The following is a 25,274-nucleotide window of genomic DNA, read 5'->3' as shown; positions in this document are numbered from 1 at the left end:
CGGCCATGTTTTTAGCTTTTTTTTTACTCTTAAAAGCATTTCTAATGTTTTTTACCAAACGGATTTTTTTTTTTTTCTTCAAACAGATTTTTTGAGTGTTAAACGCACTTTTAGGTTCCTCAAATACACACCCTTAGGGCATGTTTGTGATTGTGTTTGAGAAATATAACTTTTAAGTTAAAAAGCGCTTTTTGATAAAAGCTTTATTTTTAAACTTTTGTCAAAAGTGTGTTTGTCATTTTTGACCGTTAAAAGCGCCTTTTTTTTTACCAAATGGATTTTTTTTTTCTTCTTAAAACGAAGTTTTTTAATGTTAAATGTACTTTTAGGCCGCTCAAACGCACATTCAAACAAGCCCTAAGTGCATTACTCGTCATTGTCACCCATGTATAATAATAACATTAAAGGCATCACTACAAGAAATTAAACATGAAAATTTTGTAAATAAATTTTATAAACTAACCTACCGGTATTCTTCCGACTTGAACCTGTATTGACTATTCTCCATTATATAAGCAAATTTAGGATAAAAAAAAAACCATCGTCATTTCCAAAACTCCTTAAAATGGAATCCAAGATTTTGGAAAATATTGATGGTAATTCTCTTTCAAGTCATTCCTCAATAGCTTCATGAGATATCCGTTGTCATTAAATAAAACACGTACAAGTTTATTAATAAATTTAAGTTTCTTAATTATCTAATTCACAAATTATAAAATACATACCTCATGTTCGGCAAAATGCTGATGAACCATGGTATGCAACCGCAGAGTAAATTTGTTTGGTTTGGAATTCTCATATAAAGACATTGGTAACAAAATTTAAAAAAGCAGAGGCTCGTGTTTATTTTTCAGCTACTTGTCCTGTAGTGCCCAATTTTAATTACTTGTTATTGAGATATTTATTTGAGGATAAGCTTATAAAAATATTCATATTAGACATAATATTAATTCTTGATAAATTTATGAGATTATTTGGATATTATTAGAATAAATATTGAAAAGCAAAGTCACACCGTTTTGGATATTAAAACTTCAAAAAGAAGCAATAAATGAATTTTTTTAAAAATATTATACAATGACAAGATATAATGATTTTAAAAGTGGTTTTATAATTTTTGGAGAATTGTAGAAGGGGTTATGATTTTTAGAAAGTACAAATGTCAAAGCTGAAATCCCAATAATACAAAATCAAAGAATTTTAGAAGACTTTTTATGTATCAAAATATATTGGGTTGCTATGATTTTTGGATATGTTGTGGCCCTTTGAATGAAGAAAATTTCAAAATAAACTTCGTGTCATTTGGAGTTAAATTGAAGAAGTTATGATTTTTCTAAACTTGATAAGTCAAAATGTCAAACAGTTATGAATTGTGCGATTTTGTAAATTTAATATAATGCTCATTAATTAGTAGGACTTTTTGAGTATTAAATGCACTTTTAGGCCTTCAAACACATACCCAGACAAATCCTAAGTACATTACTCGTCATTGTTACCCTGGTAATAATAACATTAAGGGCATCACTACGAGAAATTAAACATGAAAAATTTGTAAATAAATTTTAGGGTTAAATGCATTTCCAATACCTACGCATTATGCCAAAAAAAACGAATGATTAAATCACCAAATTAAAACCTTCTTCGAAATTGAAGAGAAACCAAATCTTGCAACATAATAGTTCTTTGAAGTTGGCAAAGAATTACAGGAACTTTCACGTAACATCTGTCAAAAACTTAAATAGCATTAAAACTTAGAATGACAACTTTCCTTTATATGACATTAGCTTCACCATTTCCAATTTTACAAATAAGAGTATCTCCGGCAGTAAAAGGTATTCTACCTAGTCAAAAAGCACAATTCTATATTTTAACTATTCATTTTTTAATACCAACTCCAACAGATTCTTTATTTCATTAAATATTATTTTTTAATTTTTTTTTTTTTTTTTAATTTTTATCCGCAACCGCTTTTACATCATCTTGTAAATTGCAATAGAATTGATTCACGCAGCATATCTGTGTGTTTTTTATTATTTTTAGTTTGTCAATTATATGCATGTTATTCTTCTTTTGTTTTGTTTTGTTTTGTTTTTTTTTTTTTTTGAGTTTTATTTGATTCAAAAGACTTGAATTTGTATCATAAATTCATGAACAGAAAAGAGAGAAGAGAGAAAAACGTTGAGGGGGGGAGGGGGGAGAAGAGAGAAGGGAGAGAAAATAATGTGAAAATAATATTATATTCAATAATCTATTGTGCTACAGTGAATATCAATATGAAGCTATTTAGTGTAGCAGTTAAGGTGAAGCTATTCAGTTGGAACAAAAAAAATGACAAAAATAGTTAAATGTAGCTAATATCTCCATTTTAGCTACACTGCTAGAAATGCTTTAAGTGACTCCACATTTATGCAAGCAATGCAAAGAGAGAAGGCAGGCATACCTAATCACGAGAGAGCCAAGTATTAGTTGTTCTACGTTGAAGAGCTTTATAAGAAGGTTAAGCATGTGAAGAGCAATTTGTTCTGAAACATTATCAAGGTCAGAATATATCCATATATTTTTCAATGAAAATGACTTATCAAAGCAATATTCGCCGATCATAAGACGGTTGTAATAAAATTCTTTCAGGCAATCTCCAACAATCATAACCTGACAAAAATCGCTAGTTCTCCCATGATATTTATAAAAGATCCTCAAAGATAGTGGTCTCAACTCTCTCCCACTTGAAGGAAGCTTCTTTTTTTTTTTGGTTGGTTGATTGCTACCCTTTGAACGCTCATCTCTACTAGGACCATTTTTTGTAGATAAAGATCTAAAGAAGCACGCCAAACTCAAATCATTGAAGTTTGGTATGTTAGAAGTTCTAAGTTTTGTAGCCTATTTTCCTTTATTAAATTTGATTTTGCAATTTGAAAAAATATGATTTAAAAAAAAAAAATTGTGATTTTAAAATATATGATTCATAAACATAATTTTTAAAAGAGAAATGATAGGTGTTCTTCTAGTGTTCTACTGGTGTCCTCCTAACTGTGATGTAGCTTTTAAAATCACTAATAGATTAAAAATCAATAATGATAATCTTAAATTCAACGATAATTTTAAAAGCCACATTACAGTTGGAAGGAAACTAAAAAAATACTAGAAGAACACCTAACATTTCTCTTTTTAAAAACACTTAATTATATTTGGTAAAATTTTGACATTTAATATTGCAGTTTAACTTTTAAAATTTATTAGACAGATACAAATATGCCGTACAAAACAAATAAGCAAACTCATTAAGTGGTCCACTCTCTTTGTCATAAGGCAAACAATCAATCAAAGAAAATCAAACTCGACATTTAAATCTATCTCACCTATAAGATAAGCTACTTCCTAAGGAACAATTGTCTAATTTGCACAAAAGTACCTCATGACGTAACATCTTCCAAAATTCATAAAGGAAGAACAAGATTTATTATTCTAATACTTACTACTATTATTATTATTATTATTATTATTATTATTTGAAATAAAAGAACAAGATATTTTAGGCAGGCAAATTAAGTGGCTACAAGCTCATGATGTGACACCGTAAATTTAATCACTTTTTTATTATTTTTATTTTTAAAATATTGCTTCCCCACAAAAGAGTTATATATATATATATATATTGTTCTTTTAAATCACAAATCATATGGTTAAGATCTTAGTTCTTCAATTTTCTAGATTAGAGCATTACCATCCGGTTCTTCAAACCGGTTTGGTTTGGTTTTTTTTTTTTTTTTTTTTTTTTTCAAAATATAGCTAACTACACCCTAAAATGCGTTTACATCCTATTCTTTATCATTCTTCAATTTAGACAAAATGCTAAGTACATGAAAAACCATGGTAATATTCTCCAATGGAATTCAATCGATATTTTAATGAGAATCAATATTAAAAAAAAAAAAATGAGAACAAGAGGGATGTAGAGTGCTTAAAGAATGAGAATGAATATTTTAATGGAGTTAAAAAAAAAAAAAAAACAACAACAACAACAACAAGTTTCTTAAAGTTGTATTAGAAGTAGTTAAATGGTATTTTAGAAAGTCAATGTTTCTTCAATGATATATATATATATATATATATTTTTTTTTTTTGAAAAAATGTTCTAACCACATAAAGGCAAAAATAATTTTAAGTGTTTTGTATCGTTGGTTATTTGATGTTTTTAGTTTTTTCAAAAAAAAAAGAAAAGAAAAAAGAAAAGAAACATTTTTACACAATTACCAATAGTTGTGTGATTTCAAATTTCAAATGGAGAAACATGAATCAAGGGGCAGAGGGATAGAGTACTTTCTTTGAACACTAATTTGGGGAGGCAGCAGAAAATTCCCATGAGATATGAAAGTGATTAAATATATGCAGTCAATGTCATACTCCATCTTAATTACCTGCCTCTATATTTTGTCTTGTCCATTACCCATATTAGTTTTTCCATAAAACGTAAAAGGCTAAAACATTGCTGAGTCATACAAGAAGTTTGGGTACTAGCTAGTAGCTAGTGGATATGTTGAAGAGTTCTAGCAGTGATGAGGATTTTTTGGAAAGATATTGCTCAAATTTCATGAAATTCAAGTAGGAAATGAGAGAATGAGTATCGAGACTCGGGTGCTTCGACAATCTAAGGTGTGGACTCCACCTGTCCGGAGCATCAAGCCCGCACCCTCATCATTCTCTACCCGAATTCTATGAAATTATGACAAAGAACTCTAGAAAATCTTTATCCATTGTAAATTTGAAGGAAAAATAACTATCCAAAAAACCATGTTCTAAATTTTTGCTGAAGATGCATAAGGGTAGTCTGCTTAATGTAGTCAGGTAGCTTCCTCAATATATATATATGCATTTCAGTGAATTCATTTTCTGCTGAAAGCGATGGAACCCAGAATTCTTTTTATGCTGAAAGGTACACTGGTTGTGAAGTTCAAACTACTGTACCTTTTTGTCAGCACCATAAGTTGATGAGGCATCTTTTGCTAATTCATTAGTATTTCTTTATTGTCCTGTCTGTGTGTATTTGGTAGGCATCATTGACAACTTATGGGAACTCTTTGCTATGGCTTAATTTGCAGTTGTTATCCAGGCAGGAATCAGGATCATTCGGCACTGGCAGAGTACCAGATGCCCTTCAAGTCCAGGGAGGTTTTGTCACCATCTACTACATCTTTGTTCTTGACTTCTTCCACCAAGAAGATGCATGGATTGTGATAGGTCTGATATCTCCAAAGGAGAGTATATTAAAACAAGAAAAAGGGTAGGGTTGAGATTGGGGGATAACTTCCCAAAAAAATGTGTTTAATGGGAATCAAAATCAGCAAAATCAGGGAAAGATCCCCTGTTTTGATTCTTATGAATATATTTATATATATAGTTACAAAAATTTATCTCATGTATAATTGACTATATATATTTTTTCGGCTTTGCCTCTATTAAAATTAGACTTAGCTCTTCATTCATGCTGTGTCCTCTCTCCATAAAAAAATTCTTGTTCAGCCCTGATGAGAAGATTGGGAGTGATTGACTATTTGGTATCTCATTTATATCATACTCGATTGCTTATTATAGGGGAGCAAAAATTATTGGTCCAACTTGTTGGAAATATTTGTTGAGTGTTGATGTGAGTTGAGCATGCAGAACAGGCACCAACCAAGGGAGGTTGAGATTCTTGCAGCACATTGGCCCTTGGATGACCAAATTCATGACTTGTACAGTTGCCATTCAGACATTCCAGAGTAAAATCTTTGTAAATTAGTCTACAATGCAAATTTAAAATGAAACATTTGGTCACCAAAATTAGTCATCTAAGGAATGTATGTGATTATTGCTGATCACCTCAGAGATTGACCCAACACCAAAATATTGTAGGAATATTCTTATTCATGAACCAAATCAAATGCCATGATTGTGAGAATCACGTGCTCTAAAATAAACTAAGTTAGAGAAATTTCCTCTAACCAATTTGAAAGAAAACGCTGTTCTAAATTTTTTAAGTTCTGAAGGGATGTAACAATGTCATCTTTGAATTTTATTTCTAATTTCTCACTTTTGACTAACTTGTTGAGTTAAATCTTTCTTCATCAATCATCAGAATGACTTTTGTTGAAGTTTCAGATGCTTTAGAAACTCCTCTAGTTTTCTTCTTCTTCTTCTTGGTTTCATGCTTGATGCTGTTTCACCTAAACTAGGTGATCCTTAATTATGCAGTTCTATATATATGTTTTTAATTTCCGAAATGAGTAAAAAATATCCCACGATATGCTAAAGAGTTTTGTACTTAAAATCATCTGACCCCATTGTTTCCTAGTGAGGACATTGGTGGTTGCCCTCTAATGCTTTGTTGTCCCTTTTCTCAAGGGTCCCTCGCTGACCTTTTTTAACTCTCGGCTAGTACCCCTTTAATCATCTTTTGTTTATCATATGATTGAGGGTCAAATAACCCTTAGTTTTAATCATACTTTTTTCTGATTAAACTAGCCTGAGAATCATGCATGGATGTTCAATATATCAGTTTTTTTTTCCTAGTGGGTGAGATTGCATTAAGAAAAGAAAGTATAATACAAAAGAAGGGGGTGGGGCACCCAATATAGACCACTCACCACTATATAAACATTATAGTGCAAAATAAAACTTAATGACATCTAGGGACGAACCAAATAAATGATCCGATCTAATAGTTTTTTGGCACATGGTCCAGTTCCAACATGAGTTATACTATCGAGTCGGTGTTTACCAAATTCTTATTAATATAAACATTTGTGTTGGGCTTTTGGGCTGACAAGCCCACATAACCAAAACACCAGCCCGCTAACCCGAGTTCACTCAATAGTTGAAACATACAATTCTCTTTCCCAAAATTCTGTCATGTTTTTATTTCAAGATATTTTTTTAGATATTTATTGACTTAAGCATCATAATCATCTCCCGCCAGCCCATACCGACGAGCTCTTTTGCTTATTTTTCTCCTCTTTTGCAGGTGCTTGCTATTGATATTCCGGTATGAGGAAAACTGTTCTAACAATTTTGTAAGACCTCATCAAAAGTACAAAAGCACAAGAAATTAAGAATCGGATCTTTGGATACTTATTTTTAAGATTAGTGAAGCTGTGTATGTTTGCTGATTACATGTGTACTTTCTAATTCTAATAAATTAACACAAACTCCCAAGTTAACCATGTCGTTTAGCCAATGTACTTGATTCATCAGCTTTCCGGCTTCCAAATGAATCCATGGTCGGAATTTAATGGCACTTGCATGTTGTGGTGAAGGCATCTGTCTTTTAAAACTAAAAGATGAGAAGAGTTGCCTCCAAACGACAAAACTGGCCAGCCTTGAAGCCGAAAAAATAAAACCAGAGGCCAGCCTTTACGGAGTAAAGGAATCTTATCAAAACTAATATTATTATTAATTTATTATTATTGCATTGGTTCATGGGTTGCAAAGATTAAGACTTTGGTTGCAAAAATATAGGGAAAACAAAAGCAATATGTCAACGAGGACGACCATGTCTGATTCTTCATTCCGAAAACATGGCCCTTTCCATTGTCTCCATCAGGGTGGTGGCCATTTATAATTCACAAGCCTCCATGCCTTTTGATCTATCAACTCAAACTGCTTTTCCATTCAATCATTTATCTCCCCCCATGAACAACATCCTCCTCTTTTTTATATGTCTGAACGACCTGGCTGGCTGGCACCATCTTTGCTTGGGCCCTAAGCTCCTTTTTAAGCAACCCTTTTATTGCTGACTCGCCCGCAAAAGGCTAGCTATATAGCCTGATCGAGGAGGTTCCTCAGTTTAATTTGCTCGGTAAAAGCCTGTGAAATGGGAAGGCAGCCTTGTTGTGATAAGATTGGATTGAAGAGAGGGCCATGGACGATTGAGGAAGATCACAAGCTCATGAACTTCATCCTCAACAATGGTATCCATTGCTGGCGAATGGTTCCTAAGCTCGCAGGTACGTATATATATATCTTTTCATGACTCCATAGTTTTGATTTGTGTTAACACAATGTCAATATTTGGTGATGAAGGTTTGCTAAGATGTGGGAAAAGCTGCAGATTAAGATGGATTAATTATCTAAGACCAGATCTTAAGAGAGGAGGTTTTACAGAAATAGAAGAGAATGAAATTATGCAGCTTCATTCACGTCTTGGCAACAGGTAAAAATTTTGCATTGTCATAGGATACTGAGTTGTTAATTAAGCTGCTTCTTTCTTTCTTTCTTTCTCCTTAATTAAATGAAAGAATTCTGCAGGTGGTCTAAGATTGCTGCACATTTTCCTGGTCGCACCGACAATGAAATCAAGAACCACTGGAATACGAGAATCAAGAAGAGATTAAAGGTCCTTGGCTTAGACCCTGTGACTCACAAGCCCTTTGAGCAAAAAGGAAGTAATGGTGATAATGATGAGACAACAGTGGAGTCAAATTCATCAAAAGGACAAGAGGAAAGCGTGGAGTTTAAGTCCTCCATGGACAATCATGCCAGGAGAGATTCTCTAGGAACAGAGGAGAAAGGGGATGAAGTGGAATTAATTACCATGAATGAAACAAATGATCTTTTAAACAATTATGATGGCTGGTGGGGAAGCTTGGACTTGGGGTACTCATGGATGAACCAAGAAGCCAACACGATTAATACTTCCTACAGTTCTTCATTTTCCTTGGAAAACTCTAGCAACCCTTCTACGGGTGAATCCCCCTCTCTTCAAGAAGATTCTATACAACAATGGGCTGGAAGTGTGGATTCCATGCTCTCATGGGATGGCTTCAATCATCTGGAACAAGACCTTTTTTTCTTGTAAAACTATAACCAATGAACATACTCCCATATTCTGTTCCCCAAAAGTCTTTGGTTTCTATTTTTAGTTGGATCGATCAAGAGTGTCTTTAATTTCATGAACACTAGGCCAATAAAATTGTTAGAGAAGTTAGTGTGAAGACTATTGTGATTGATTACTATCAAGTGAGAAACTGCTAATCCCTTTCCACTTCTTTTAATTTTCCCTTTGCCTTCTTATTCAAAGATCATGTTTGTTAATATTTCTGTTTCTTGTTCTCAAGTAAAGAACATTAATAACCAATCCAAAACTGGGGGTAATCATTCATGTTTACCTATTGGGTTCAGATTGTGTCGAAGAATGAATATAAGACTATATAGGTTAACCTTAACCTATTCATTTAATGAAATAGATTAGACTTCTTAACTCTAACCCGCTAATTTCGTGTTAAATTCATGTCGAATTTAGGTTGTGTTAAGGCATAAGTATAAGACTTCATAAATCAACCATAACTCGACTCATTTAATTTAAACGGGTCAACCTTTCAACCCTAATGTGCTAATTTCGTATTAAATTTGTGATAGGTCTGTAAGTCGTGTCAAAACTTGCCATCCATACTCAAAACACAAAAAACTTTTTTCCAATTTTATGTTACATCAAAACATTTTTTTCAAACAAAAACACATTAATAAACATAGGGATTGATTATTGTAAAAAAAAAAAAAAAAAAAAACCCAAAAACACATTATTTATAGTTGATTAGTGTAATTTCTTTTTCTTTCACTTTCATCAGGATTGAGCTCGTGGACATCCGACCAGTGGGGCTTAAAGCTTTGATCTATGACCCTCATGTTGATGGAGTTGCTCTTCTTTTCTTGTCTCCTTTGTAATTGTAAATTTCTCCATAGTGTCATACATCATTATGAAGTGTCCAAGGTTTACTTCATGTTGTTGGTCCTCATATCCCTTTTATTATTTTCTTTTAAATTGACAAAGCAAAATTCGGGCAGCCAAAGGAGACCAAAAAAAAAAAAAAAAAAAAAGCTAGATGGCCATGAGTGCCTGCTGAGATTATTCTCCTGTTAATCATTCTTGGATATAATATTGAAGCCTGCAGATTTATTGAGCTTTGTGTTGGGGAACTTTTTGAAACTTTTATATTAATTAGGACCAAGATAATTGGAAGTAGGTCGTGCTAAACACTGAAAACGAAGGGGAATCTCTGCACTAGTCTTGTTTATTTACGTGCATGCACCTGTAGATATACATTGAGAATTTAATTAAGTATCTAAGCTAATGGCATTACGGGAAGGCATTTGTCTCCTAATTCCAATCCCTTATATACTAAACAAGCTAAGTTCATGATTGACAGATTCATGAGTAGTCTAGTCGAATCTACAACATTATTTAAAGTCTTTTTGCTAATTGGATGGGAAGAGGTTTTTCTAACTCAATCTATTAAACTGATATCTGTCTTTGGTGCATGTGATTATCACAATATATGCTTCTAAGGGAGGGAAGATGTCAAACAACATGCCTTGCAGTTGCGGCGGCCTGATTAGGGAGACATTAATAAACAATCCAAATCATGCATGAGTAGAAGCTTAATTGCTTCATAAGCAGGAGCTCAAACAACATGGACTTAGCCTGATTAAATTAGGGAGACAACATCAAATGTTGAAATAGAGACCTCGATAACCAGATCTACCTCCCTTTCATGCCTTGCAGCGGCCTCACCCCCCTTCACCGCCCAAGGCTTTCTGAGAAATCACTTCCCTATTTTGGCCAGTGGAAAACTATTTAAAAAGAAAAAAGGAAGAACAAAAAAAAAGGAAAAAAAAAAGAAAGAAGAGAGAACAGACTTAAAGAAGAAGCCAAATTTCATCAGACCTGGACTTCCAATTAGAGAATGGTTCAAGGAAAAAGCCAATATATATATATAAGTAGTTATAAACAAGGTAAGTTCCCTTATATTGTCCCATCATGTTGTATGGCTACTTGGCTACTTGGCTACTTGGCTCCATAGCAAGTGACAAAATCACACACCAGCCACATCAACTTAGTGATTAGCGTTAATTAAATAACTTTTTGAAGCATGATGCATGCGTCATCTCACTTCTCACAGTATCATCATCATTGCTTAGCAATATTAAACTTGGAAAGAAAGATAATAATAGATACTCCGAGGTCATGTTGAATAAGGGAAACTAATGTTATGTTATGCTCATTGTTTTCTCCACAAGCTGTCTTCTTTGGAGAGTGCATTGGCCTCTGATTTTACAAGCTAAACACGCGTTTCGAAGCAAAATTGCCAAAGCTAACCCATTTCAAAGTTTGAAAAAAATATTGGTTTGAAAATGTCAAAAAAATCTCCATTTTTAAACCACAGGCAAGGGTGTGTATTTTTAAAAATGCACGATCTTAAAGGCCGAACCTTGATTTTACCTAAAGCTTAACTACGTTTTTAAAAATCATGTTTTCGTTAACTGCAGTTTGACATTGCTATTTTTTTCAAACCGTACATTTTAAAACCGTTAAACCAAACGAACACTTAGTCATGTAATAGCTTATATGTTAGGTGAATAGAGAGAGAGAGAGTGTGTGTGTGTGTGTGTCATTGGTGGTATCCTCCAGCACCTTGATAAAAATGGGATTATCCCTCGAGGTATTAGTAACTCCATTTCTGTTAAGAACAAAAAGTAAAGCTTTCTGTGATTGTATAAAGTACATCTGGAATCTTGGTGTTCATATGGAAAAACTTGACCTACTAAGAGGGCTTTTTCTTCTGCACACTTTTTGAGATGCGCTTCAGCTCCACTGTTCCCCCTTTCATTCCCCTGCAAAGTTAAATAACCAAACAATGTGAAGCCATTCGTAAAGCTGCCATAAATGGGGCAACAAGGAAGTTAGAGAGTAGATACCTCCGGTGCATATAGATGAAGATATAGAAAAGTGCCAACAGCATCAGTGTCAAAATGGAAGCAGAAAGGAAGAATATACTCCTAGTCTTCTGCACGTATGACACAATATGGACAGAATCAAAGAAGAGAATAATCAACAAAACTTCCTCGAAAGATAAATTTAAGGGTAGGTTGAATACATTTAGGTTTCTAAAACGCTAAAGATATGTAAGATTCCAAAAGCAGCTATAAGCATGCAGGACGCTTGCTGCTGTTTGAATGTAGGGGGTGTGTACCACAGAGAGCTCCGAGAGCTCCCATCAGGGAGATAAATTAATCTGATTGACTTCAATTATCTGATTTAGATGTTTTATTTTCAGAGATAATATCTAATATTTAACTAATCATGAAAAGAAAGCCAATAGAGGAAGAGGTATGTAGACAAAACAAAGGTTTTCCTTTTCCCTCAACATTATGTCAACCTTTTTTTTTATATTTTTTATTAGATTTTAAGGAGATTAATTAAAAATGTATAGCTATATGTTTTGGTTACTTGTTTGAATGCTTGTAGTGTATATCTGAGCATACATAAAAGAAACGAGGTAAGTGCGATGGTCAACTTTACCCTGTGCCCTCTAGAGAAGGGTTTCCGACCTCCAGTGCAAGTGTGGGCATCACAGAATTGGCGCAAGAAGAATTCTGTCACAACTCGATGACATCAGAAAGTGATATCATTGTCTGATAAAAATATATAAAATGTCACAAATTTGCAATTATGACAAATGAAAATAAAAAGTTACCATGAAGACGGCCTGCTGAAGGACCCCCATTCACTGGAAAACAAGTATCGGCAAGGCTCTGCACAAATCATTAAAATATGAATACAAAGAATGCTAGAATCAACATGTGGAACATCACTCATACGTAGGCCACCTCACACAGATGTTGATTCTTTGCAGCTGCAGCAGGATTGCACTTGGTTTTGCGAGGCGCGGAGTCCATAACAAGGTCACAATGCAATGCGCCACATATATCTGCCAAGCACCTGCTGTGACTCTGGATTCAGCACAAGTATCCCATGATTCAACTATCAATACACCATATAAGGTAAAACAATGAAAAGACCATGCTTGCCAAAGTTCAGAGGAATTTGATTATCAAGCACAATTAGAAGAAATGCAGTCTAAATAAGTGTTTAGTTATTAAGATATTAAAAATGAGATGACAATGATTTTAGAAGTAAAATTTGAGTTTACAAACATGACAAGAATCAAGATTGCTGTCATCAGGTTCACTATAAATTCTTACAACTATTGAGGTCAATATTAGGAATCTTGAGCCTTTTAATCTAATTTTTCAGATTCAAGCATATGTAAGACACAAAATAACTAAATGGGGCATTGCTTCCTTGTATGATTTGTCATTTACAATTCAACTGGACTAAATGTTCCAAAACAAAAATAGGTTGATCACCATCAATGCTAGGAAAAATAGAATCACATACCACATTCAGCAAATCGTAGTGCCTATTGTCAAAATGCTGATCAAGGTGTTTCTCTTCATAAAACCTTTTTCTACAGTATCCACATTGCCATTCATTTACACCTACATGGCTCTTGTGCTGTTCCTGATCTCTGTACAGATCATTATCTGGGTGAAGCCTACACCTTCTTGAAATTTGGTATCTCTCTTTCTCCACAAAGGGCATTAGATACTGCATCAAACATCAAGGGATAATGTTCTTTGTACTATACTAAATTAAGTATCCCAGATGCTAGTTTTTAGACATTCTAAACACCAGAATCTTCTAATACCTCCTCAATTATCTTCCACGCTGCCTTACTCCTTTCTCGTGAACAATGTACCTCATGAGCATCCCCTTGCTCTAGCTTAAGAGTTCTGAAGGCCAACCTTAAATATTAGTATGAAATATTGACAAAATGCGAACACAACAAACTAATATATGCGACCAAAAGACAACCCAATTCTATGGAGCTTGGTCCTTTTATAAAATTATGGCAGTTTTCAGGTTTCACTCACAATTTAAGTCCCCTTTAATACGAGAATAGGTAACAGCTAGACATGGAAACTAAAAATAGCTATAAAAAAAAAAAAATAAAATAAATCAAAAAAAAAAAATCAAAAAAACCAACATTCCAAACCATTTACCTCGCAGTTTCAGATTCTTTATAACCCTGTGACAAACAATAATGGAAGGGATTAGCAATATCATGGTATAAGAAACACCCCATTTTAACCAAGAAAAGCAAAATGTGGTTCCAAAATATTGCAGAACAGGTTTAAGAAAGAAGAGAAAACAATGTTTTGCAAAAAAAAAAAAAAAAAGTCATTGGAGAAATACCCAGTTCACTCCAAATTCAATATCAACCCAATTCATAAGTAAATATAAAATCACAAGAGCCATTTCACTTAAAAGTAGAAAATTATAAACTTTATTAATATACATGGAAGGTTCTTGATTTCTTTCATTGTAATGGCACATATCTTAATGAGTTCTACTTCTATTTCTATCTATTCCCGAATAGCAATCCAAGCCCACAAAGTAAGCAACTTTATTTCATCTCTCCAAATCCAAAACAGTTTTCAATACAAACCCATTACGTTTTGGAAGTTTTCTTGGATTATGGAAGACAAATATGAGATATGGGTTGATTTTTGTTCGAAGACAGCAATAGATTTTAAGTAACCAAGGCCTACTCGCAGCATACGTAGAAGATTAACATGGGTTTTGCATATAATATGTATAAATGCGAGATCAAATTAGGTACCTGAATCGTCTGCAGAGAAAGCGAGAAGCAAAGAAAGCAAAAGGCGACCCATTCGGACCGCTTCCCCATCTCCATTCTCTCTCTGAGACATACCATTTTCCGAATTGCCGTTGATCTTCTATATGCAGTGCCACGCCGCCCTGCCCGCTTTAACGAATGGACATTTGCCACATGGATCTTCGGTTTCTTTGACTTGCCAGGTTGACTTTTCTTGACGTGGTTAAAAACCATGCAGGACTAGCCCATCAAATCATATTAGATTTACTTGTGAGGAGCCCAAGCTTGCCCATTTAACTTGGGCCTATTTAACTTTGGGCTAGACTGGCCCAAGTTGTCTTGTAAAAGATTAAGACGTGACTCGGAAAATAAGGGGTTTTTTTCCTTCATATGAGGAGAAATCTCATATTTATAACTAATTACAAGAAATCTCATCATTTGTTAGGACCAATTAGTCAAGGAATTTACATCTGGATTAATAACCTTCATTTGTAAGTTAAAACGACAATATAGGCCAGACAAGGATCCTCTTAATTTGAGTTATTTTATTGTTAGGATTTTATTTTGTTGTATTTAACGTGTTGTTACGTCATTTAAAATTTTCAAACTACTGAGCAACATATTTACCACACGGAATTATGTACATAATAAATGCAACAAAATAAAATTTTAACCATTAAATGATTCATCTCCATTTCAAGTAAAATTTAGAGAATTATATTTCATATAAGATTTGTTATAACTTATGAAGCATTTGTGATTTTTTTTAAAAAAATAATTACTTTTGAATAAAGATCTCCTACAATTTATCATCTCGAATTATATGCAATTTTGACAACTCAATTGTTTGAGATTCCCATCCATGTTTATAATCAATACTTACAATAAAAAATGAATATATAATATTTATCTTTCAAATTAATATTGAAAGCCATATTAGCATTAAAAAGATAAAAAGATGGTCCTTAACATTACTCTATAGGATGTGATGAAGTATTTATTATAAATTAATGAGCATTAACTTTGATAAATAAGTCTACCCCGATTATAAAGGTGTCAATTAATGTTAACTTAGACATGATGAACATGGAATAAATATCACAAACCAATCTTGAACTAGTGTTAACTATAAGAAAATTATATTTTAGGAATGACCTTAGATTAGACTGTGACAATGGAGGAGCCAAATTTTTATGCAAAATAGCTAATCGAAACTCACTCTATCTAGTTTAACTAATGAATTTTTAAACGGCTATATTTTTATCTATATCATTTAAATATCTTTTTTATTAAAAATTGTGAAAGAATATTATCATAATCCCTTGAAAAGTAAAAAAAGTTTTGGGAAAAAATAGAAAACGGGTGAGAGAAACAATAAAAAATAAAATAGCTAAATTAAAAAGTTCTACTACATGTAGTTTTTTTTTTTTTTTTTTTTTTTTTTTTTGCTAATCCAATTAAGTAGCTATTTTGCCTTTTTTTTTTTTTTTTTTTTGTTGCTAATTCAATATAGAAAGTTTTTTATAAATTTAATTAGCTATTTTATATAAAAATACTATTTAGCTCCTCGACTGAGAATGCTATTAGTTGGACCATCAACATGGGAAGTAATGAAGAGAAAGGTCAACACGACGCTGTTTCGTCCAACCAAATATTTAAGGACGACCTGCGAAGCAGTGTCGTTTTTCCCGTTGATTTCCAACTTCGTTGTCCTTCAATGCTTCATTGTCCAATTCCGTTGATGAAGCTGGACAAACCCACTTCCTGCCTCCTGTCATGTGAGCCAGCCAGGGTAGTTCATTTCGTCAACTTTAATTATGATTTGTTTATTAGATTAAATGACAATAACAATTGAAAAAAAAAAAAAAAAAATTAAGTCGTCGGGTTTTGGTCATTATTACAGTTTAGAGATATCAAGAAAGCTCCAATTTTGATCCCAGCGAAAATCGCCATGAAATTTAGATCTTTCAGACGATACCCATTTGAAATCCGAGCCTGAACTTGGAGCTGCAATGGGAAAGTCGTTGGCTTTGGTCTTGGTGGTGGTGGTGGTGGTTCGGTTGATGGGGCATGGGTGGGGCGTGGAAACGGGTCGGGAGGCTCCGTGGAGGATCCACACGCTGTTCTCGGTGGAGTGCCAGAACTACTTCGACTGGCAGACGGTGGGACTTATGCAGAGCTTCAGGAAGGCCGGGCAACCCGGGCCCATAACCCGACTGCTCAGCTGTACGGAGGATGAGAAGAAGAACTACAGAGGGATGGGTTTGGCTCCCACTCTTGAGGTCCCTTCCATGAGCAGACACCCCAAGACTGGTGACTGGTAATAATCTCTGTTTTTTCACTTTTTCCTCTTAATTGGTATTGAATTCTGGGAATTCTTGATTAGTTTTTTTTTTTTTTTTTGAAGTAAAGCTTAAGCTGAGAGGAATTCTGGATTAGTTTTTGTTGCTAATAAATGGGTTTGGTCTAAGAATGTCATAAATCAAAAAATGAAGTTAAAGCTATCATTTTGTTGCAAGTTTTGCTAGTCTCTTATATGCATCATGTTTCCTTTGCTTTGGAAATGGCTAAAAGGATGGAACAGAAAATATTGATTTGATATGTTTAGAGGTGTGCAATGAAGATGGAGGTGAAAGTTGGATAGTTTGTTGGTTTTTTGTGCCAAGGGAAGCAAAATGTCCCAGGTTTGAGCAAAGTAGGAGAAGAAGGGAAGTGGGATTATACTGGTCCGTGGTGTCATTGTGATTGCTGGCAACGAGGATGAGCTGCAAATGCTGAGGTAATTATGGAGCAAGATAACTCAAGGAACAAGGAACAAATAATGTTACTCAATAAGAAAGATTTAGAAGGTTATTGGTGAGGTAGAGAACAGCGATTTACAAAATATGAGTTTAGAACCCGCAACTATATCTTGTACGGAAAAGCATATCAAAGCCAATGAAGTGTAAGCCTGGGTAGCACTTCATTGAGTAATGTAGGGAAGTTGATGTAAGGTTGCATCAGAAGTCCTCTGTGTTATTTATAAAAAGGTGGAGGTGGTATATTGCTGGTGTCAGCAGTGGCTTGGTGTTGGTTATTGAGGAATGTTCTTTAGGCACTATGTTTTTTATCTTGTAGATAGCCCTGATAAAGTCTTTTAGTTCTCCTGAATATAGTCTTTTTCAACATCATAGATGCTTAGGTTCTCACATTACAGTTTTTGTGAATAGTTGCTGTGTCAACTTATAAGCTTTTCTGGAGTTTCTTTGGTGTCTGTACTTAGCACAATTATCTTTCCAGATAATTCATTTTATTTACCAAAAAAAGGGGTATTTCCTTACAAAATCTCAGCATACGGGCATTAGCTACTTTGTTTCCTGTGCTTGCCTTCTAATCCTTCTGCCTTATGTTTCTTAATGCAATCCATTTGGTTGCACTCTGATATTATTCTCAAATTTTGTAACAATGGTTCTCTCCCTTAACCTCTTACATTGTATTATCATGTTGGTGCTTGCTTGTTCGTATAAAAAAGTTTTTATACCTTACGGCTATAGGGGAACCCATTCCCTAAAGCGGGGGGAAAAGAAAGTAAAAGTCTTTTATTTGGTTTTGCAGGTATCCTGCGATTAACAAACCTGCTGGAGTTGTGCACTGGCTTAAACATAGTAAAGATGCAGAGAATGTTGATTGGGTTGTGATTCTGGACGCAGACATGATCATCCGAGGCCCAATAATACCTTGGGAACTTGGTGCTGAGAAAGGCAGACCTGTTGCAGCCTATTATGGGTAATCTAATATCTTTTCTTTTTGTATAGGTGATACTCTGTCAAAGCAAGGATTTCTCCCATGACAAATTTTTGAACCATCAGTAATTTGAAGTTCGTTATTGATTTAGAGAGCTACGTACCTACTACAACCTGGGCAGACCATAGGGAGCATTTTCAGGCGTTTCCTTGCAAAACATTTTCATTATAATTTCTGTACTCTGCATTCTTAAGATGTTGCAGGAAGGAGAGTGCTTATTTCCTTGTGATTAGTTTATTTATTGCAAGTGTCAGATGAACATTGCCCAATCAAAGATCAAAACCTGAGAGCTTCTATGTCCTAGCTTATGCATCATTCTCTTGAACCATGCTTTGGAGGATTTCAAGAACCAGAATATTATGTTGTGTCAAATTTCTATGTTATTTTGGCCCCTTCTGCAAACTGTTGCTTTTCAACATGTATTCATGTAATGAAATTCTCCTTTAGGTACCTGATTGGATGTGATAATCTACTAGCTAAGTTGCACACAAAACACCCAGAGCTCTGTGACAAAGTTGGTGGGCTTCTAGCCATGCATATAGATGATCTTCGAGCATTGGCTCCTATGTGGCTTTCAAAAACAGAAGAAGTACGAGAAGATAGAGCTCACTGGGCCACCAATTTAACTGGTGACATCTATGGGAAAGGGTGGATCAGTGAGATGTATGGATACTCTTTTGGTGCAGCAGAAGTAAGTTGGTTTGAATTCCTTCCTTAAAGTTTCTGTCCTTTTCTAAGCTAGATTTGAACTGAGACTTATCTCAACTCCAATCTACCCATCTACAACTTGAGTTGCACTGCTTGACGTTTTAACTTGTAACTGTTTTCATTATCTTGGGGATTTTTCAGGTTGGACTTCGGCACAAGATCAATGATAATTTGATGATCTACCCAGGCTATATCCCACGAGAAGGAGTTGAACCTATTCTTCTTCACTATGGCTTGCCATTTAGTGTCGGAAATTGGTCTTTTAGTAAACTAGATCACCATGAGGATGATATAGTTTATGACTGTGACCGGCTCTTTCCTGAACCTCCATATCCTCGAGAGGTATATTAACCAATAAAAAAAAAATTATGCATTATAGTAGAGGAAACTATTTTAATTAAGTAGAAGCCCACCGGTCTTTCTATGGTGTATTTTTGTGCCATGATCAAAGTAAAGCGTGAACCTTTTAGGGTCAGATTTAGGCCCAGGAAACTATTTTTATGGTGTATTTTTGTGCATGATTTTTCTATGATCAAAGTAAAGCTTGAATCTTTTAGGATCAGATTTAGGTCCTAATCAGATGAAGTACTAAGTAGAACGTCCATGTTGGCTTAACTATATACTAGCTGTCATTTTTATGGCAATCATTTGAGCTGTGGAGAAGTCTAAATACTAAAATTTCGTTTATAGTATGATGCAGTTATCTACATATATGGAATATTGCATTAAAAATTTTGACTTTTTATTGTGCATTAAGATTCTTTCTTTGTGCAGATACAGCAGATGGAATCTGATCCAAATAAAAGGCGGGGCCTATTTATAAGTATAGAATGTATTAACACTTTGAATGAGGGTCTTTTATTACAACATAAAGCAAATGGATGCTCTAAATCAAGTTGGTCGAAATACTTGAGCTTTTTAAAGAGTAAAAAGTTTGCTGAACTAACTCAGCCAAAGTTTCCGACTCCTGCTACTTTACAAACTGAGCAAGAGTCAGTAAAGGCTCAGCAGAAGGTCATTGATGAGCCTGGGAGGCAATATCCGAAAATTCACACCATTTTTTCCACAGAATGTACCCCGTACTTTGATTGGCAGACTGTAGGACTTGTCCACAGCTTCCACCTGAGTGGCCAGCCTGGAAATATCACACGACTTCTCAGCTGCACTGATGAAGACTTGAGGCAGTATACTGGCCATGATCTAGCTCCCACCCATAATGTTCCTTCCATGAGTCGACACCCATTAACAGGGGATTGGTAATTTCTATTTTCTTCATATATTTTTGTCATTTTGGCAATAAATATTATTATTACTTGTCAAAAAAAAAGTTGTCTTTAAACTTTTGATAGATTTCTGATAGGCCATGATATTAACTTCAGCATTGACATCCAGCCATTTGTCTCATGTAATGCATGTCCAATTTTCATCTCTACCAGTATCCTAAGCAACAATATTCTGTAAAGCTCAAACCTCTTGAACTTTAGCAAATGTCTTTCTAATTGTTTTACTTTTCACATTTCCATATACTCCTTGACAAGATGTACCATAGTTTAAATTGACTGCTCCATTTATGTTCAGATAACTACTGAGCGATTCTAATTAAATTAAAGATCTTGATAAATTATTTTGTGGGTTTTTACTTTAAAAATTCTTCAAAAATATCTGTTTAACATCTACGATTGAATTATTTAGAATTCATCTTTGTGACATTTTCAGTGGGGGACCTACTTAAATCATCTGGATAAATATGCATCCATGTCACAACATAACAAGAATTCAAAAACAAAAGTGAAATTCTTTCAAATATTTTTGTGAAGCTGAAAAGTTAATGCTAATCCCTCTCCCCAGCCCCTACTAAAAAACAAGCAGAACAAAGAGAAAATGTGTAGAGAAGTAGATGCAATGACATGGATTGTAGAGGAGGATACAAATCTTGCTTTTGTTTGTTCCATGCCAGGTATCCAGCAATCAATAAACCAGCTGCAGTCCTTCACTGGCTCAATCATGCAAATATTGATGCCGAGTTCATTGTAATTCTTGATGCTGATATGATCTTGAGAGGCCCAATTACTCCGTGGGAGTTCAATGCAGAACGTGGGCGGCCAGTTTCAACCCCCTACGAGTAAGATACAGTAATTTATGTCTCCCTAACGAATTTGTGTGTGGTCTGTAGGCACTCAGTGTAATTTGGCATTGCTCTCTCTCTCTCTCTCTCTCTGTGTAACGTTTTTGTGCATGTACATGCATTTGTTTTTGTGTGCATGTTTTATGATCGCATCCATAGTTGCATTCGATGCATATAACTGTTGTCTTTTGCTCTATCCATGCCAGCTACCTTATTGGCTGTGACAATGAGCTCGCAAAACTCCATACTCGCCATCCTGAGGCATGCAACAAGGTTGGAGGTGTAATCATCATGCATATAGATGATCTCCGGAATTTTGCTATGCTATGGCTGCATAAAACAGAGGAGGTCCGTGCTGACAAAGCTCATTATGCTACAAATATCACAGGAGATATATATGAATCTGGGTGGATTAGTGAGATGTATGGTTATTCATTCGGTGCAGCAGAGGTACTTTTTGTTTCTCGTGAAGCAATTTATAATCTACGTTATTGTTTCATACACTTTACATTGCTGTTCATAGAATGTGGCAAAATGGTCTATGTGCTTGAAGGAGTTTTAGTTTTCTATGAATGACTATTCTGACAAGTGTCCCTCATCCCTCTCTCTTCTTCCTTTTCTATGCAGTTGCAATTAAGGCATGTCATTAACAGGGAGATACTGATATACCCAGGATATGTTCCTGAAACTGATGTCAGATATCGAGTTTTCCACTATGGATTGGAGTTCCGTGTTGGGAATTGGAGCTTTGACAAGGCAAATTATAGAAATGTCGATATGATTAATAGATGCTGGGCAAAGATTCCAGACCCACCCGATCCTTCGACACTCGATAGGACCGATGAGAACTTGCTACAACGTGACCTGCTTAGCATAGAATGTGCAAAGACGCTGAACGAGGCACTACGTCTTCATCATGAGAGAAGGAACTGCACTGATCCCAGTACCCTATCCACCTCAAACTTGAACACAGCAAAGGAAGTTGCAATGTCAAGGAAGTTTGGTAGCTTTGATGAAAGTCATGATCATGCTTTAAGAAGCAACCACTTGCCAAAGAATAATTCTCATGGATTGCCGAAACCTGCCATGATAGACGGGATGTTTAGTTCTTTCAGGTTCTGGGTTGTTGCTCTATGGGTATTTGCTGGCTTGGGTTTCTTTGCAGCCATGTTTGTGGTGTTTTCTGGTAGTAAAAGAAAAGGGACAAGAGCTAAAACTCACAGAAACAAGAGAAGAGCTTCACATTCAGGATACTTTGATACAAAGACGTGACAGGCAAATTTTGCAGTGCTGACACATCCTTATATCATTATTTTCTTATTTCTCAAAATGACATCAGTAGAAAGAAAAACTGCATTAGAACATTGAAGACCAAGTGTGTGATGGGAAATACTGCAATGGAGCGCATACTATGTTGAATCAGCTAGACCAATCCATTCTAGCATTCAGCTTCATGCTTACTATTTCAAGACTTCTCAACTTTTTTACAGAAGTCAATACTTAAAGATGGACATGAGAAATGGGACATCATGTGTGTAGGCAGATCTGCATGAGAAACAGGAATTGTAAACTTGCTTACTGCGTGGTTAATGTGGACGTGGTATGTTTTCTCGTATGCATGTTCTTTATTATTCCCTTAATGCAATGTTTTTTATGAACAGTAGGGATACTCATGCACCAAAAAGTTTCTTTTTAAGGTTAAATACTAAGAACCCTTCTAGAGTTTAAACACTTTATTTTTTCTCCCTTAGGTTTTGATTTGTATCACAGGAAGTATCTGTGATTTTGATAAAGACCAAATTAGTTCTTCCATCCATTGACCGTTAGTTAACTTAACGAAAGTTCACGTCATTGACACATAGACTAATTAAAATTTGACACTTAACATAAATAGTCACATCATCATCGATGATGTGGCCACCTAATGATTAACTATTTATTTGTTAACCATTTCTTTTCCTTTTTATCGAAAATAGTTGAATTAATTTTTTTCAAATTAATAAATAAGTTTCATCTAACGTGTCTCTAATTCTCATATGTCTGCTTCTCATAAATATCCTACTGCACACAATCACATGCAGTGATGCAACCTATTACTCAACGGATAATACATGTAGGTAACAACTTATTTAAATGTGCCATTGTCTCCTTTATCTACATATGCCCTTCTCAATTCTCACCTTTCCCACAAAATTCACGCCCAAACAAGCCCTTTAATTGTTGCAAAGGTTTTTTTCTTTTCACCGCCGATTTGGAAGAAGGTATAAAAAAAAAATAAAAAAAAAAAACCTCCATGGAAAGGCACCACGGGGTGGTGGCGACGCTGTTGTCTCCGCTGCAGAGTCGACCATCATTTTTTGCTCTTTGTTCTTATGGCTACATCATTTTCTATATGGATGAGCTCGATGATGATGGAAAAGAGTGGGCGCATTTGAAGTGGTATACACTTGAAATTGGTCCGGACAAGGTCCCACCCAAATCCACTCATTCTTTTTTGGAAAGGAAATTTTTTTTTTTCCTTAGTAGCAGCTCTAGCTTAGGTATTTACTTATGCATGTGATGAGCAGACAACACTTGATCGACTGAGTACTTTCTGGTTTCCAAAACTCTGTAAACAAAAGGTCTCTATCCTTCATTATCATTCAGTTTTCATTTTCCTTCTGTAAACGTTGATTTATGGAACATATATATACAGGGATATTTTTCTTTTTCAAAGAAAGATGTTCTTATGGAAACCATAAGGCTCCGATTTTTTTACCTTAAATTTTTCTTGATGTAAAATATTTTCATAAAAAACGTTTTCATTTCTTGGAAAACGAACAGTTTTTTCATTTCTTGGAAAACAAAATATATAATTTTTTTTTTTTAAAAAAAAAAAACAAAGGAAAAAGGTTAACAGATAACACTGCACACCTTAATTCATGTTACACATCACGGCTATTGCAAATATGGTATCTAGATTTCTAATTTTAAAAAGTCGCCTTCAGTATTATGCCTTATATGGCTTGGTTGTAAAAGAAAAAAGGTTAAAGATGAAGATTAAATGTTGAGTAGAAAAAAATAATAGATTTTTTTTTTTAAAAAAAAAGGTTAAACAATAACATTTGAAGATCAACCCGGGTTGAAAATTCATCTCGTAAAGAGTCTATATAAATTAGGTTAACTTACTCAACTAAGTTTTAATTCCAATCAAAATGATAAATTGGGCCAAGACGCCGAGATCTATTGGAAATCGGGTGCAATAGGAGGATCCAATATCGTTTGACATTGTTATTTCTAGTGGTAATTATGTTATAGATCTCTTGATTATGTGAATTTTTTTTTTTTTTTTTAATAGCATTAACAAAGTCGGAGGAAATTTTACTAAAAGAATAGGTACTTCTTACATGTTAAGGAATAGATGACAATTTTTTAGACTAAGTTGAAGGAACTTCTTTCAATCCAATTAGAAGGAAATCTTTATCCTAACAAATGCATATGTCCTTTACTCATAGAGGGTTTTGTTGGGATTGCACCCGATTTCCAAATGATTGGCCAAATTTACCACAAACAAAGTTTTTCTTTAAATTGAGGTATGGAAAATTTTTCAAATTCAGTCTATTAAATTGACATTTATTTTTAGAACATGTTACGTCTTTAAAGAAAGACATTAGTTTAATAAATTGAATTTGAAAATTTTACCTTAAAATAAAACATCATCCATTTGCCCATAAGTGAGGCGCATTCAGCTTTTATAATGTTCGACATTCATTTATGTACTAATCATGTCTTGTAATTTTTCCTTTTCAAATGTCTAGAGCCGGGTTAGTTTTGAGGCCCATCACTTTATTTTATTTTATTTTTTTGTTTGGATAAGATTTCGGGACAACCTAGGATCCTGTCCACATTCCACAAGATTTGCCTTGTTAGTTGTCATGGTAATGTTGCAACTACTGGTTGTTCAACATGTAACATCTCTACCCTCTGCAATCTTCACTGCCACCCACCCTCAAGCCCCCTCTCTCTCATTATTAAGACCAGCCATGCCTCTATTTGCTTCAACTATAAAAAAATGGTATTAACTATTAAGTGCCGCTAAACATATTACAAATTAATGCAATAATTCATTGACGATTATTATGCCAGTCACAAAATAATTAAATTTATTTATTTAATTTTTTTAGAAT

The 25,274-nt window shown here is 34.4% G+C and overlaps 3 protein-coding genes across 4 annotated transcripts; 2 read left to right on the top strand and 1 right to left on the bottom strand.

Moving 5' to 3' along the window:
* The first annotated feature begins 7,837 nt into the window (after positions 1 to 7,837).
* On the top strand, positions 7,838 to 8,830 carry MYB40 (myb domain protein 40). Its single transcript, XM_059596324.2, has 3 exons — positions 7,838 to 7,979; positions 8,056 to 8,185; positions 8,281 to 8,830. Exons 1-3 carry the CDS (start codon positions 7,847 to 7,849, stop codon positions 8,828 to 8,830), a joined length of 813 nt encoding a protein of 270 aa, XP_059452307.2. The 5' UTR covers positions 7,838 to 7,846.
* Positions 8,831 to 11,444: 2,614 nt separating this feature from the next.
* On the bottom strand, positions 11,445 to 14,599 carry LOC132182722 (zinc finger (C2H2 type) family protein). The gene is made up of 9 exons (XM_059596044.1): positions 14,496 to 14,599; positions 13,876 to 13,901; positions 13,521 to 13,605; positions 13,211 to 13,420; positions 12,640 to 12,762; positions 12,507 to 12,564; positions 12,332 to 12,405; positions 11,728 to 11,816; positions 11,445 to 11,643 (listed from the first exon to the last, which is right to left on the bottom strand). The coding sequence occupies exons 1-9, from the start codon at positions 14,589 to 14,591 to the stop codon at positions 11,574 to 11,576; spliced, it is 831 nt and encodes a 276-aa protein (XP_059452027.1). The 5' UTR covers positions 14,592 to 14,599; the 3' UTR covers positions 11,445 to 11,573.
* A 1,613-nt stretch (positions 14,600 to 16,212) lies between these two features.
* LOC132182350 (peptidyl serine alpha-galactosyltransferase) lies at positions 16,213 to 22,748 on the top strand. Of its 2 annotated transcripts, none has more exons than XM_059595573.2 (9): positions 16,213 to 16,284; positions 16,396 to 16,812; positions 18,087 to 18,257; positions 18,723 to 18,966; positions 19,125 to 19,325; positions 19,758 to 20,239; positions 20,941 to 21,105; positions 21,315 to 21,558; positions 21,736 to 22,748. In XM_059595573.2, the coding sequence occupies exons 2-9, from the start codon at positions 16,505 to 16,507 to the stop codon at positions 22,378 to 22,380; spliced, it is 2,460 nt and encodes an 819-aa protein (XP_059451556.2). In that variant the 5' UTR covers positions 16,213 to 16,284; positions 16,396 to 16,504; the 3' UTR covers positions 22,381 to 22,748. The 2 variants fall into 2 exon arrangements, with proteins under 2 accessions (XP_059451556.2, XP_059451559.2); XM_059595576.2 differs by having other exon boundaries at positions 16,220 to 16,270.
* Positions 22,749 to 25,274: the final 2,526 nt, after the last annotated feature.

This window comes from Corylus avellana, chromosome 5, assembly GCF_965113065.1.
Source record: "Corylus avellana chromosome 5, dhCorAvel1.hap1.2, whole genome shotgun sequence".
Taxonomy (NCBI): domain Eukaryota; kingdom Viridiplantae; phylum Streptophyta; class Magnoliopsida; order Fagales; family Betulaceae; genus Corylus; species Corylus avellana.
This window is presented reverse-complemented; position numbering and strand designations above follow the sequence as displayed.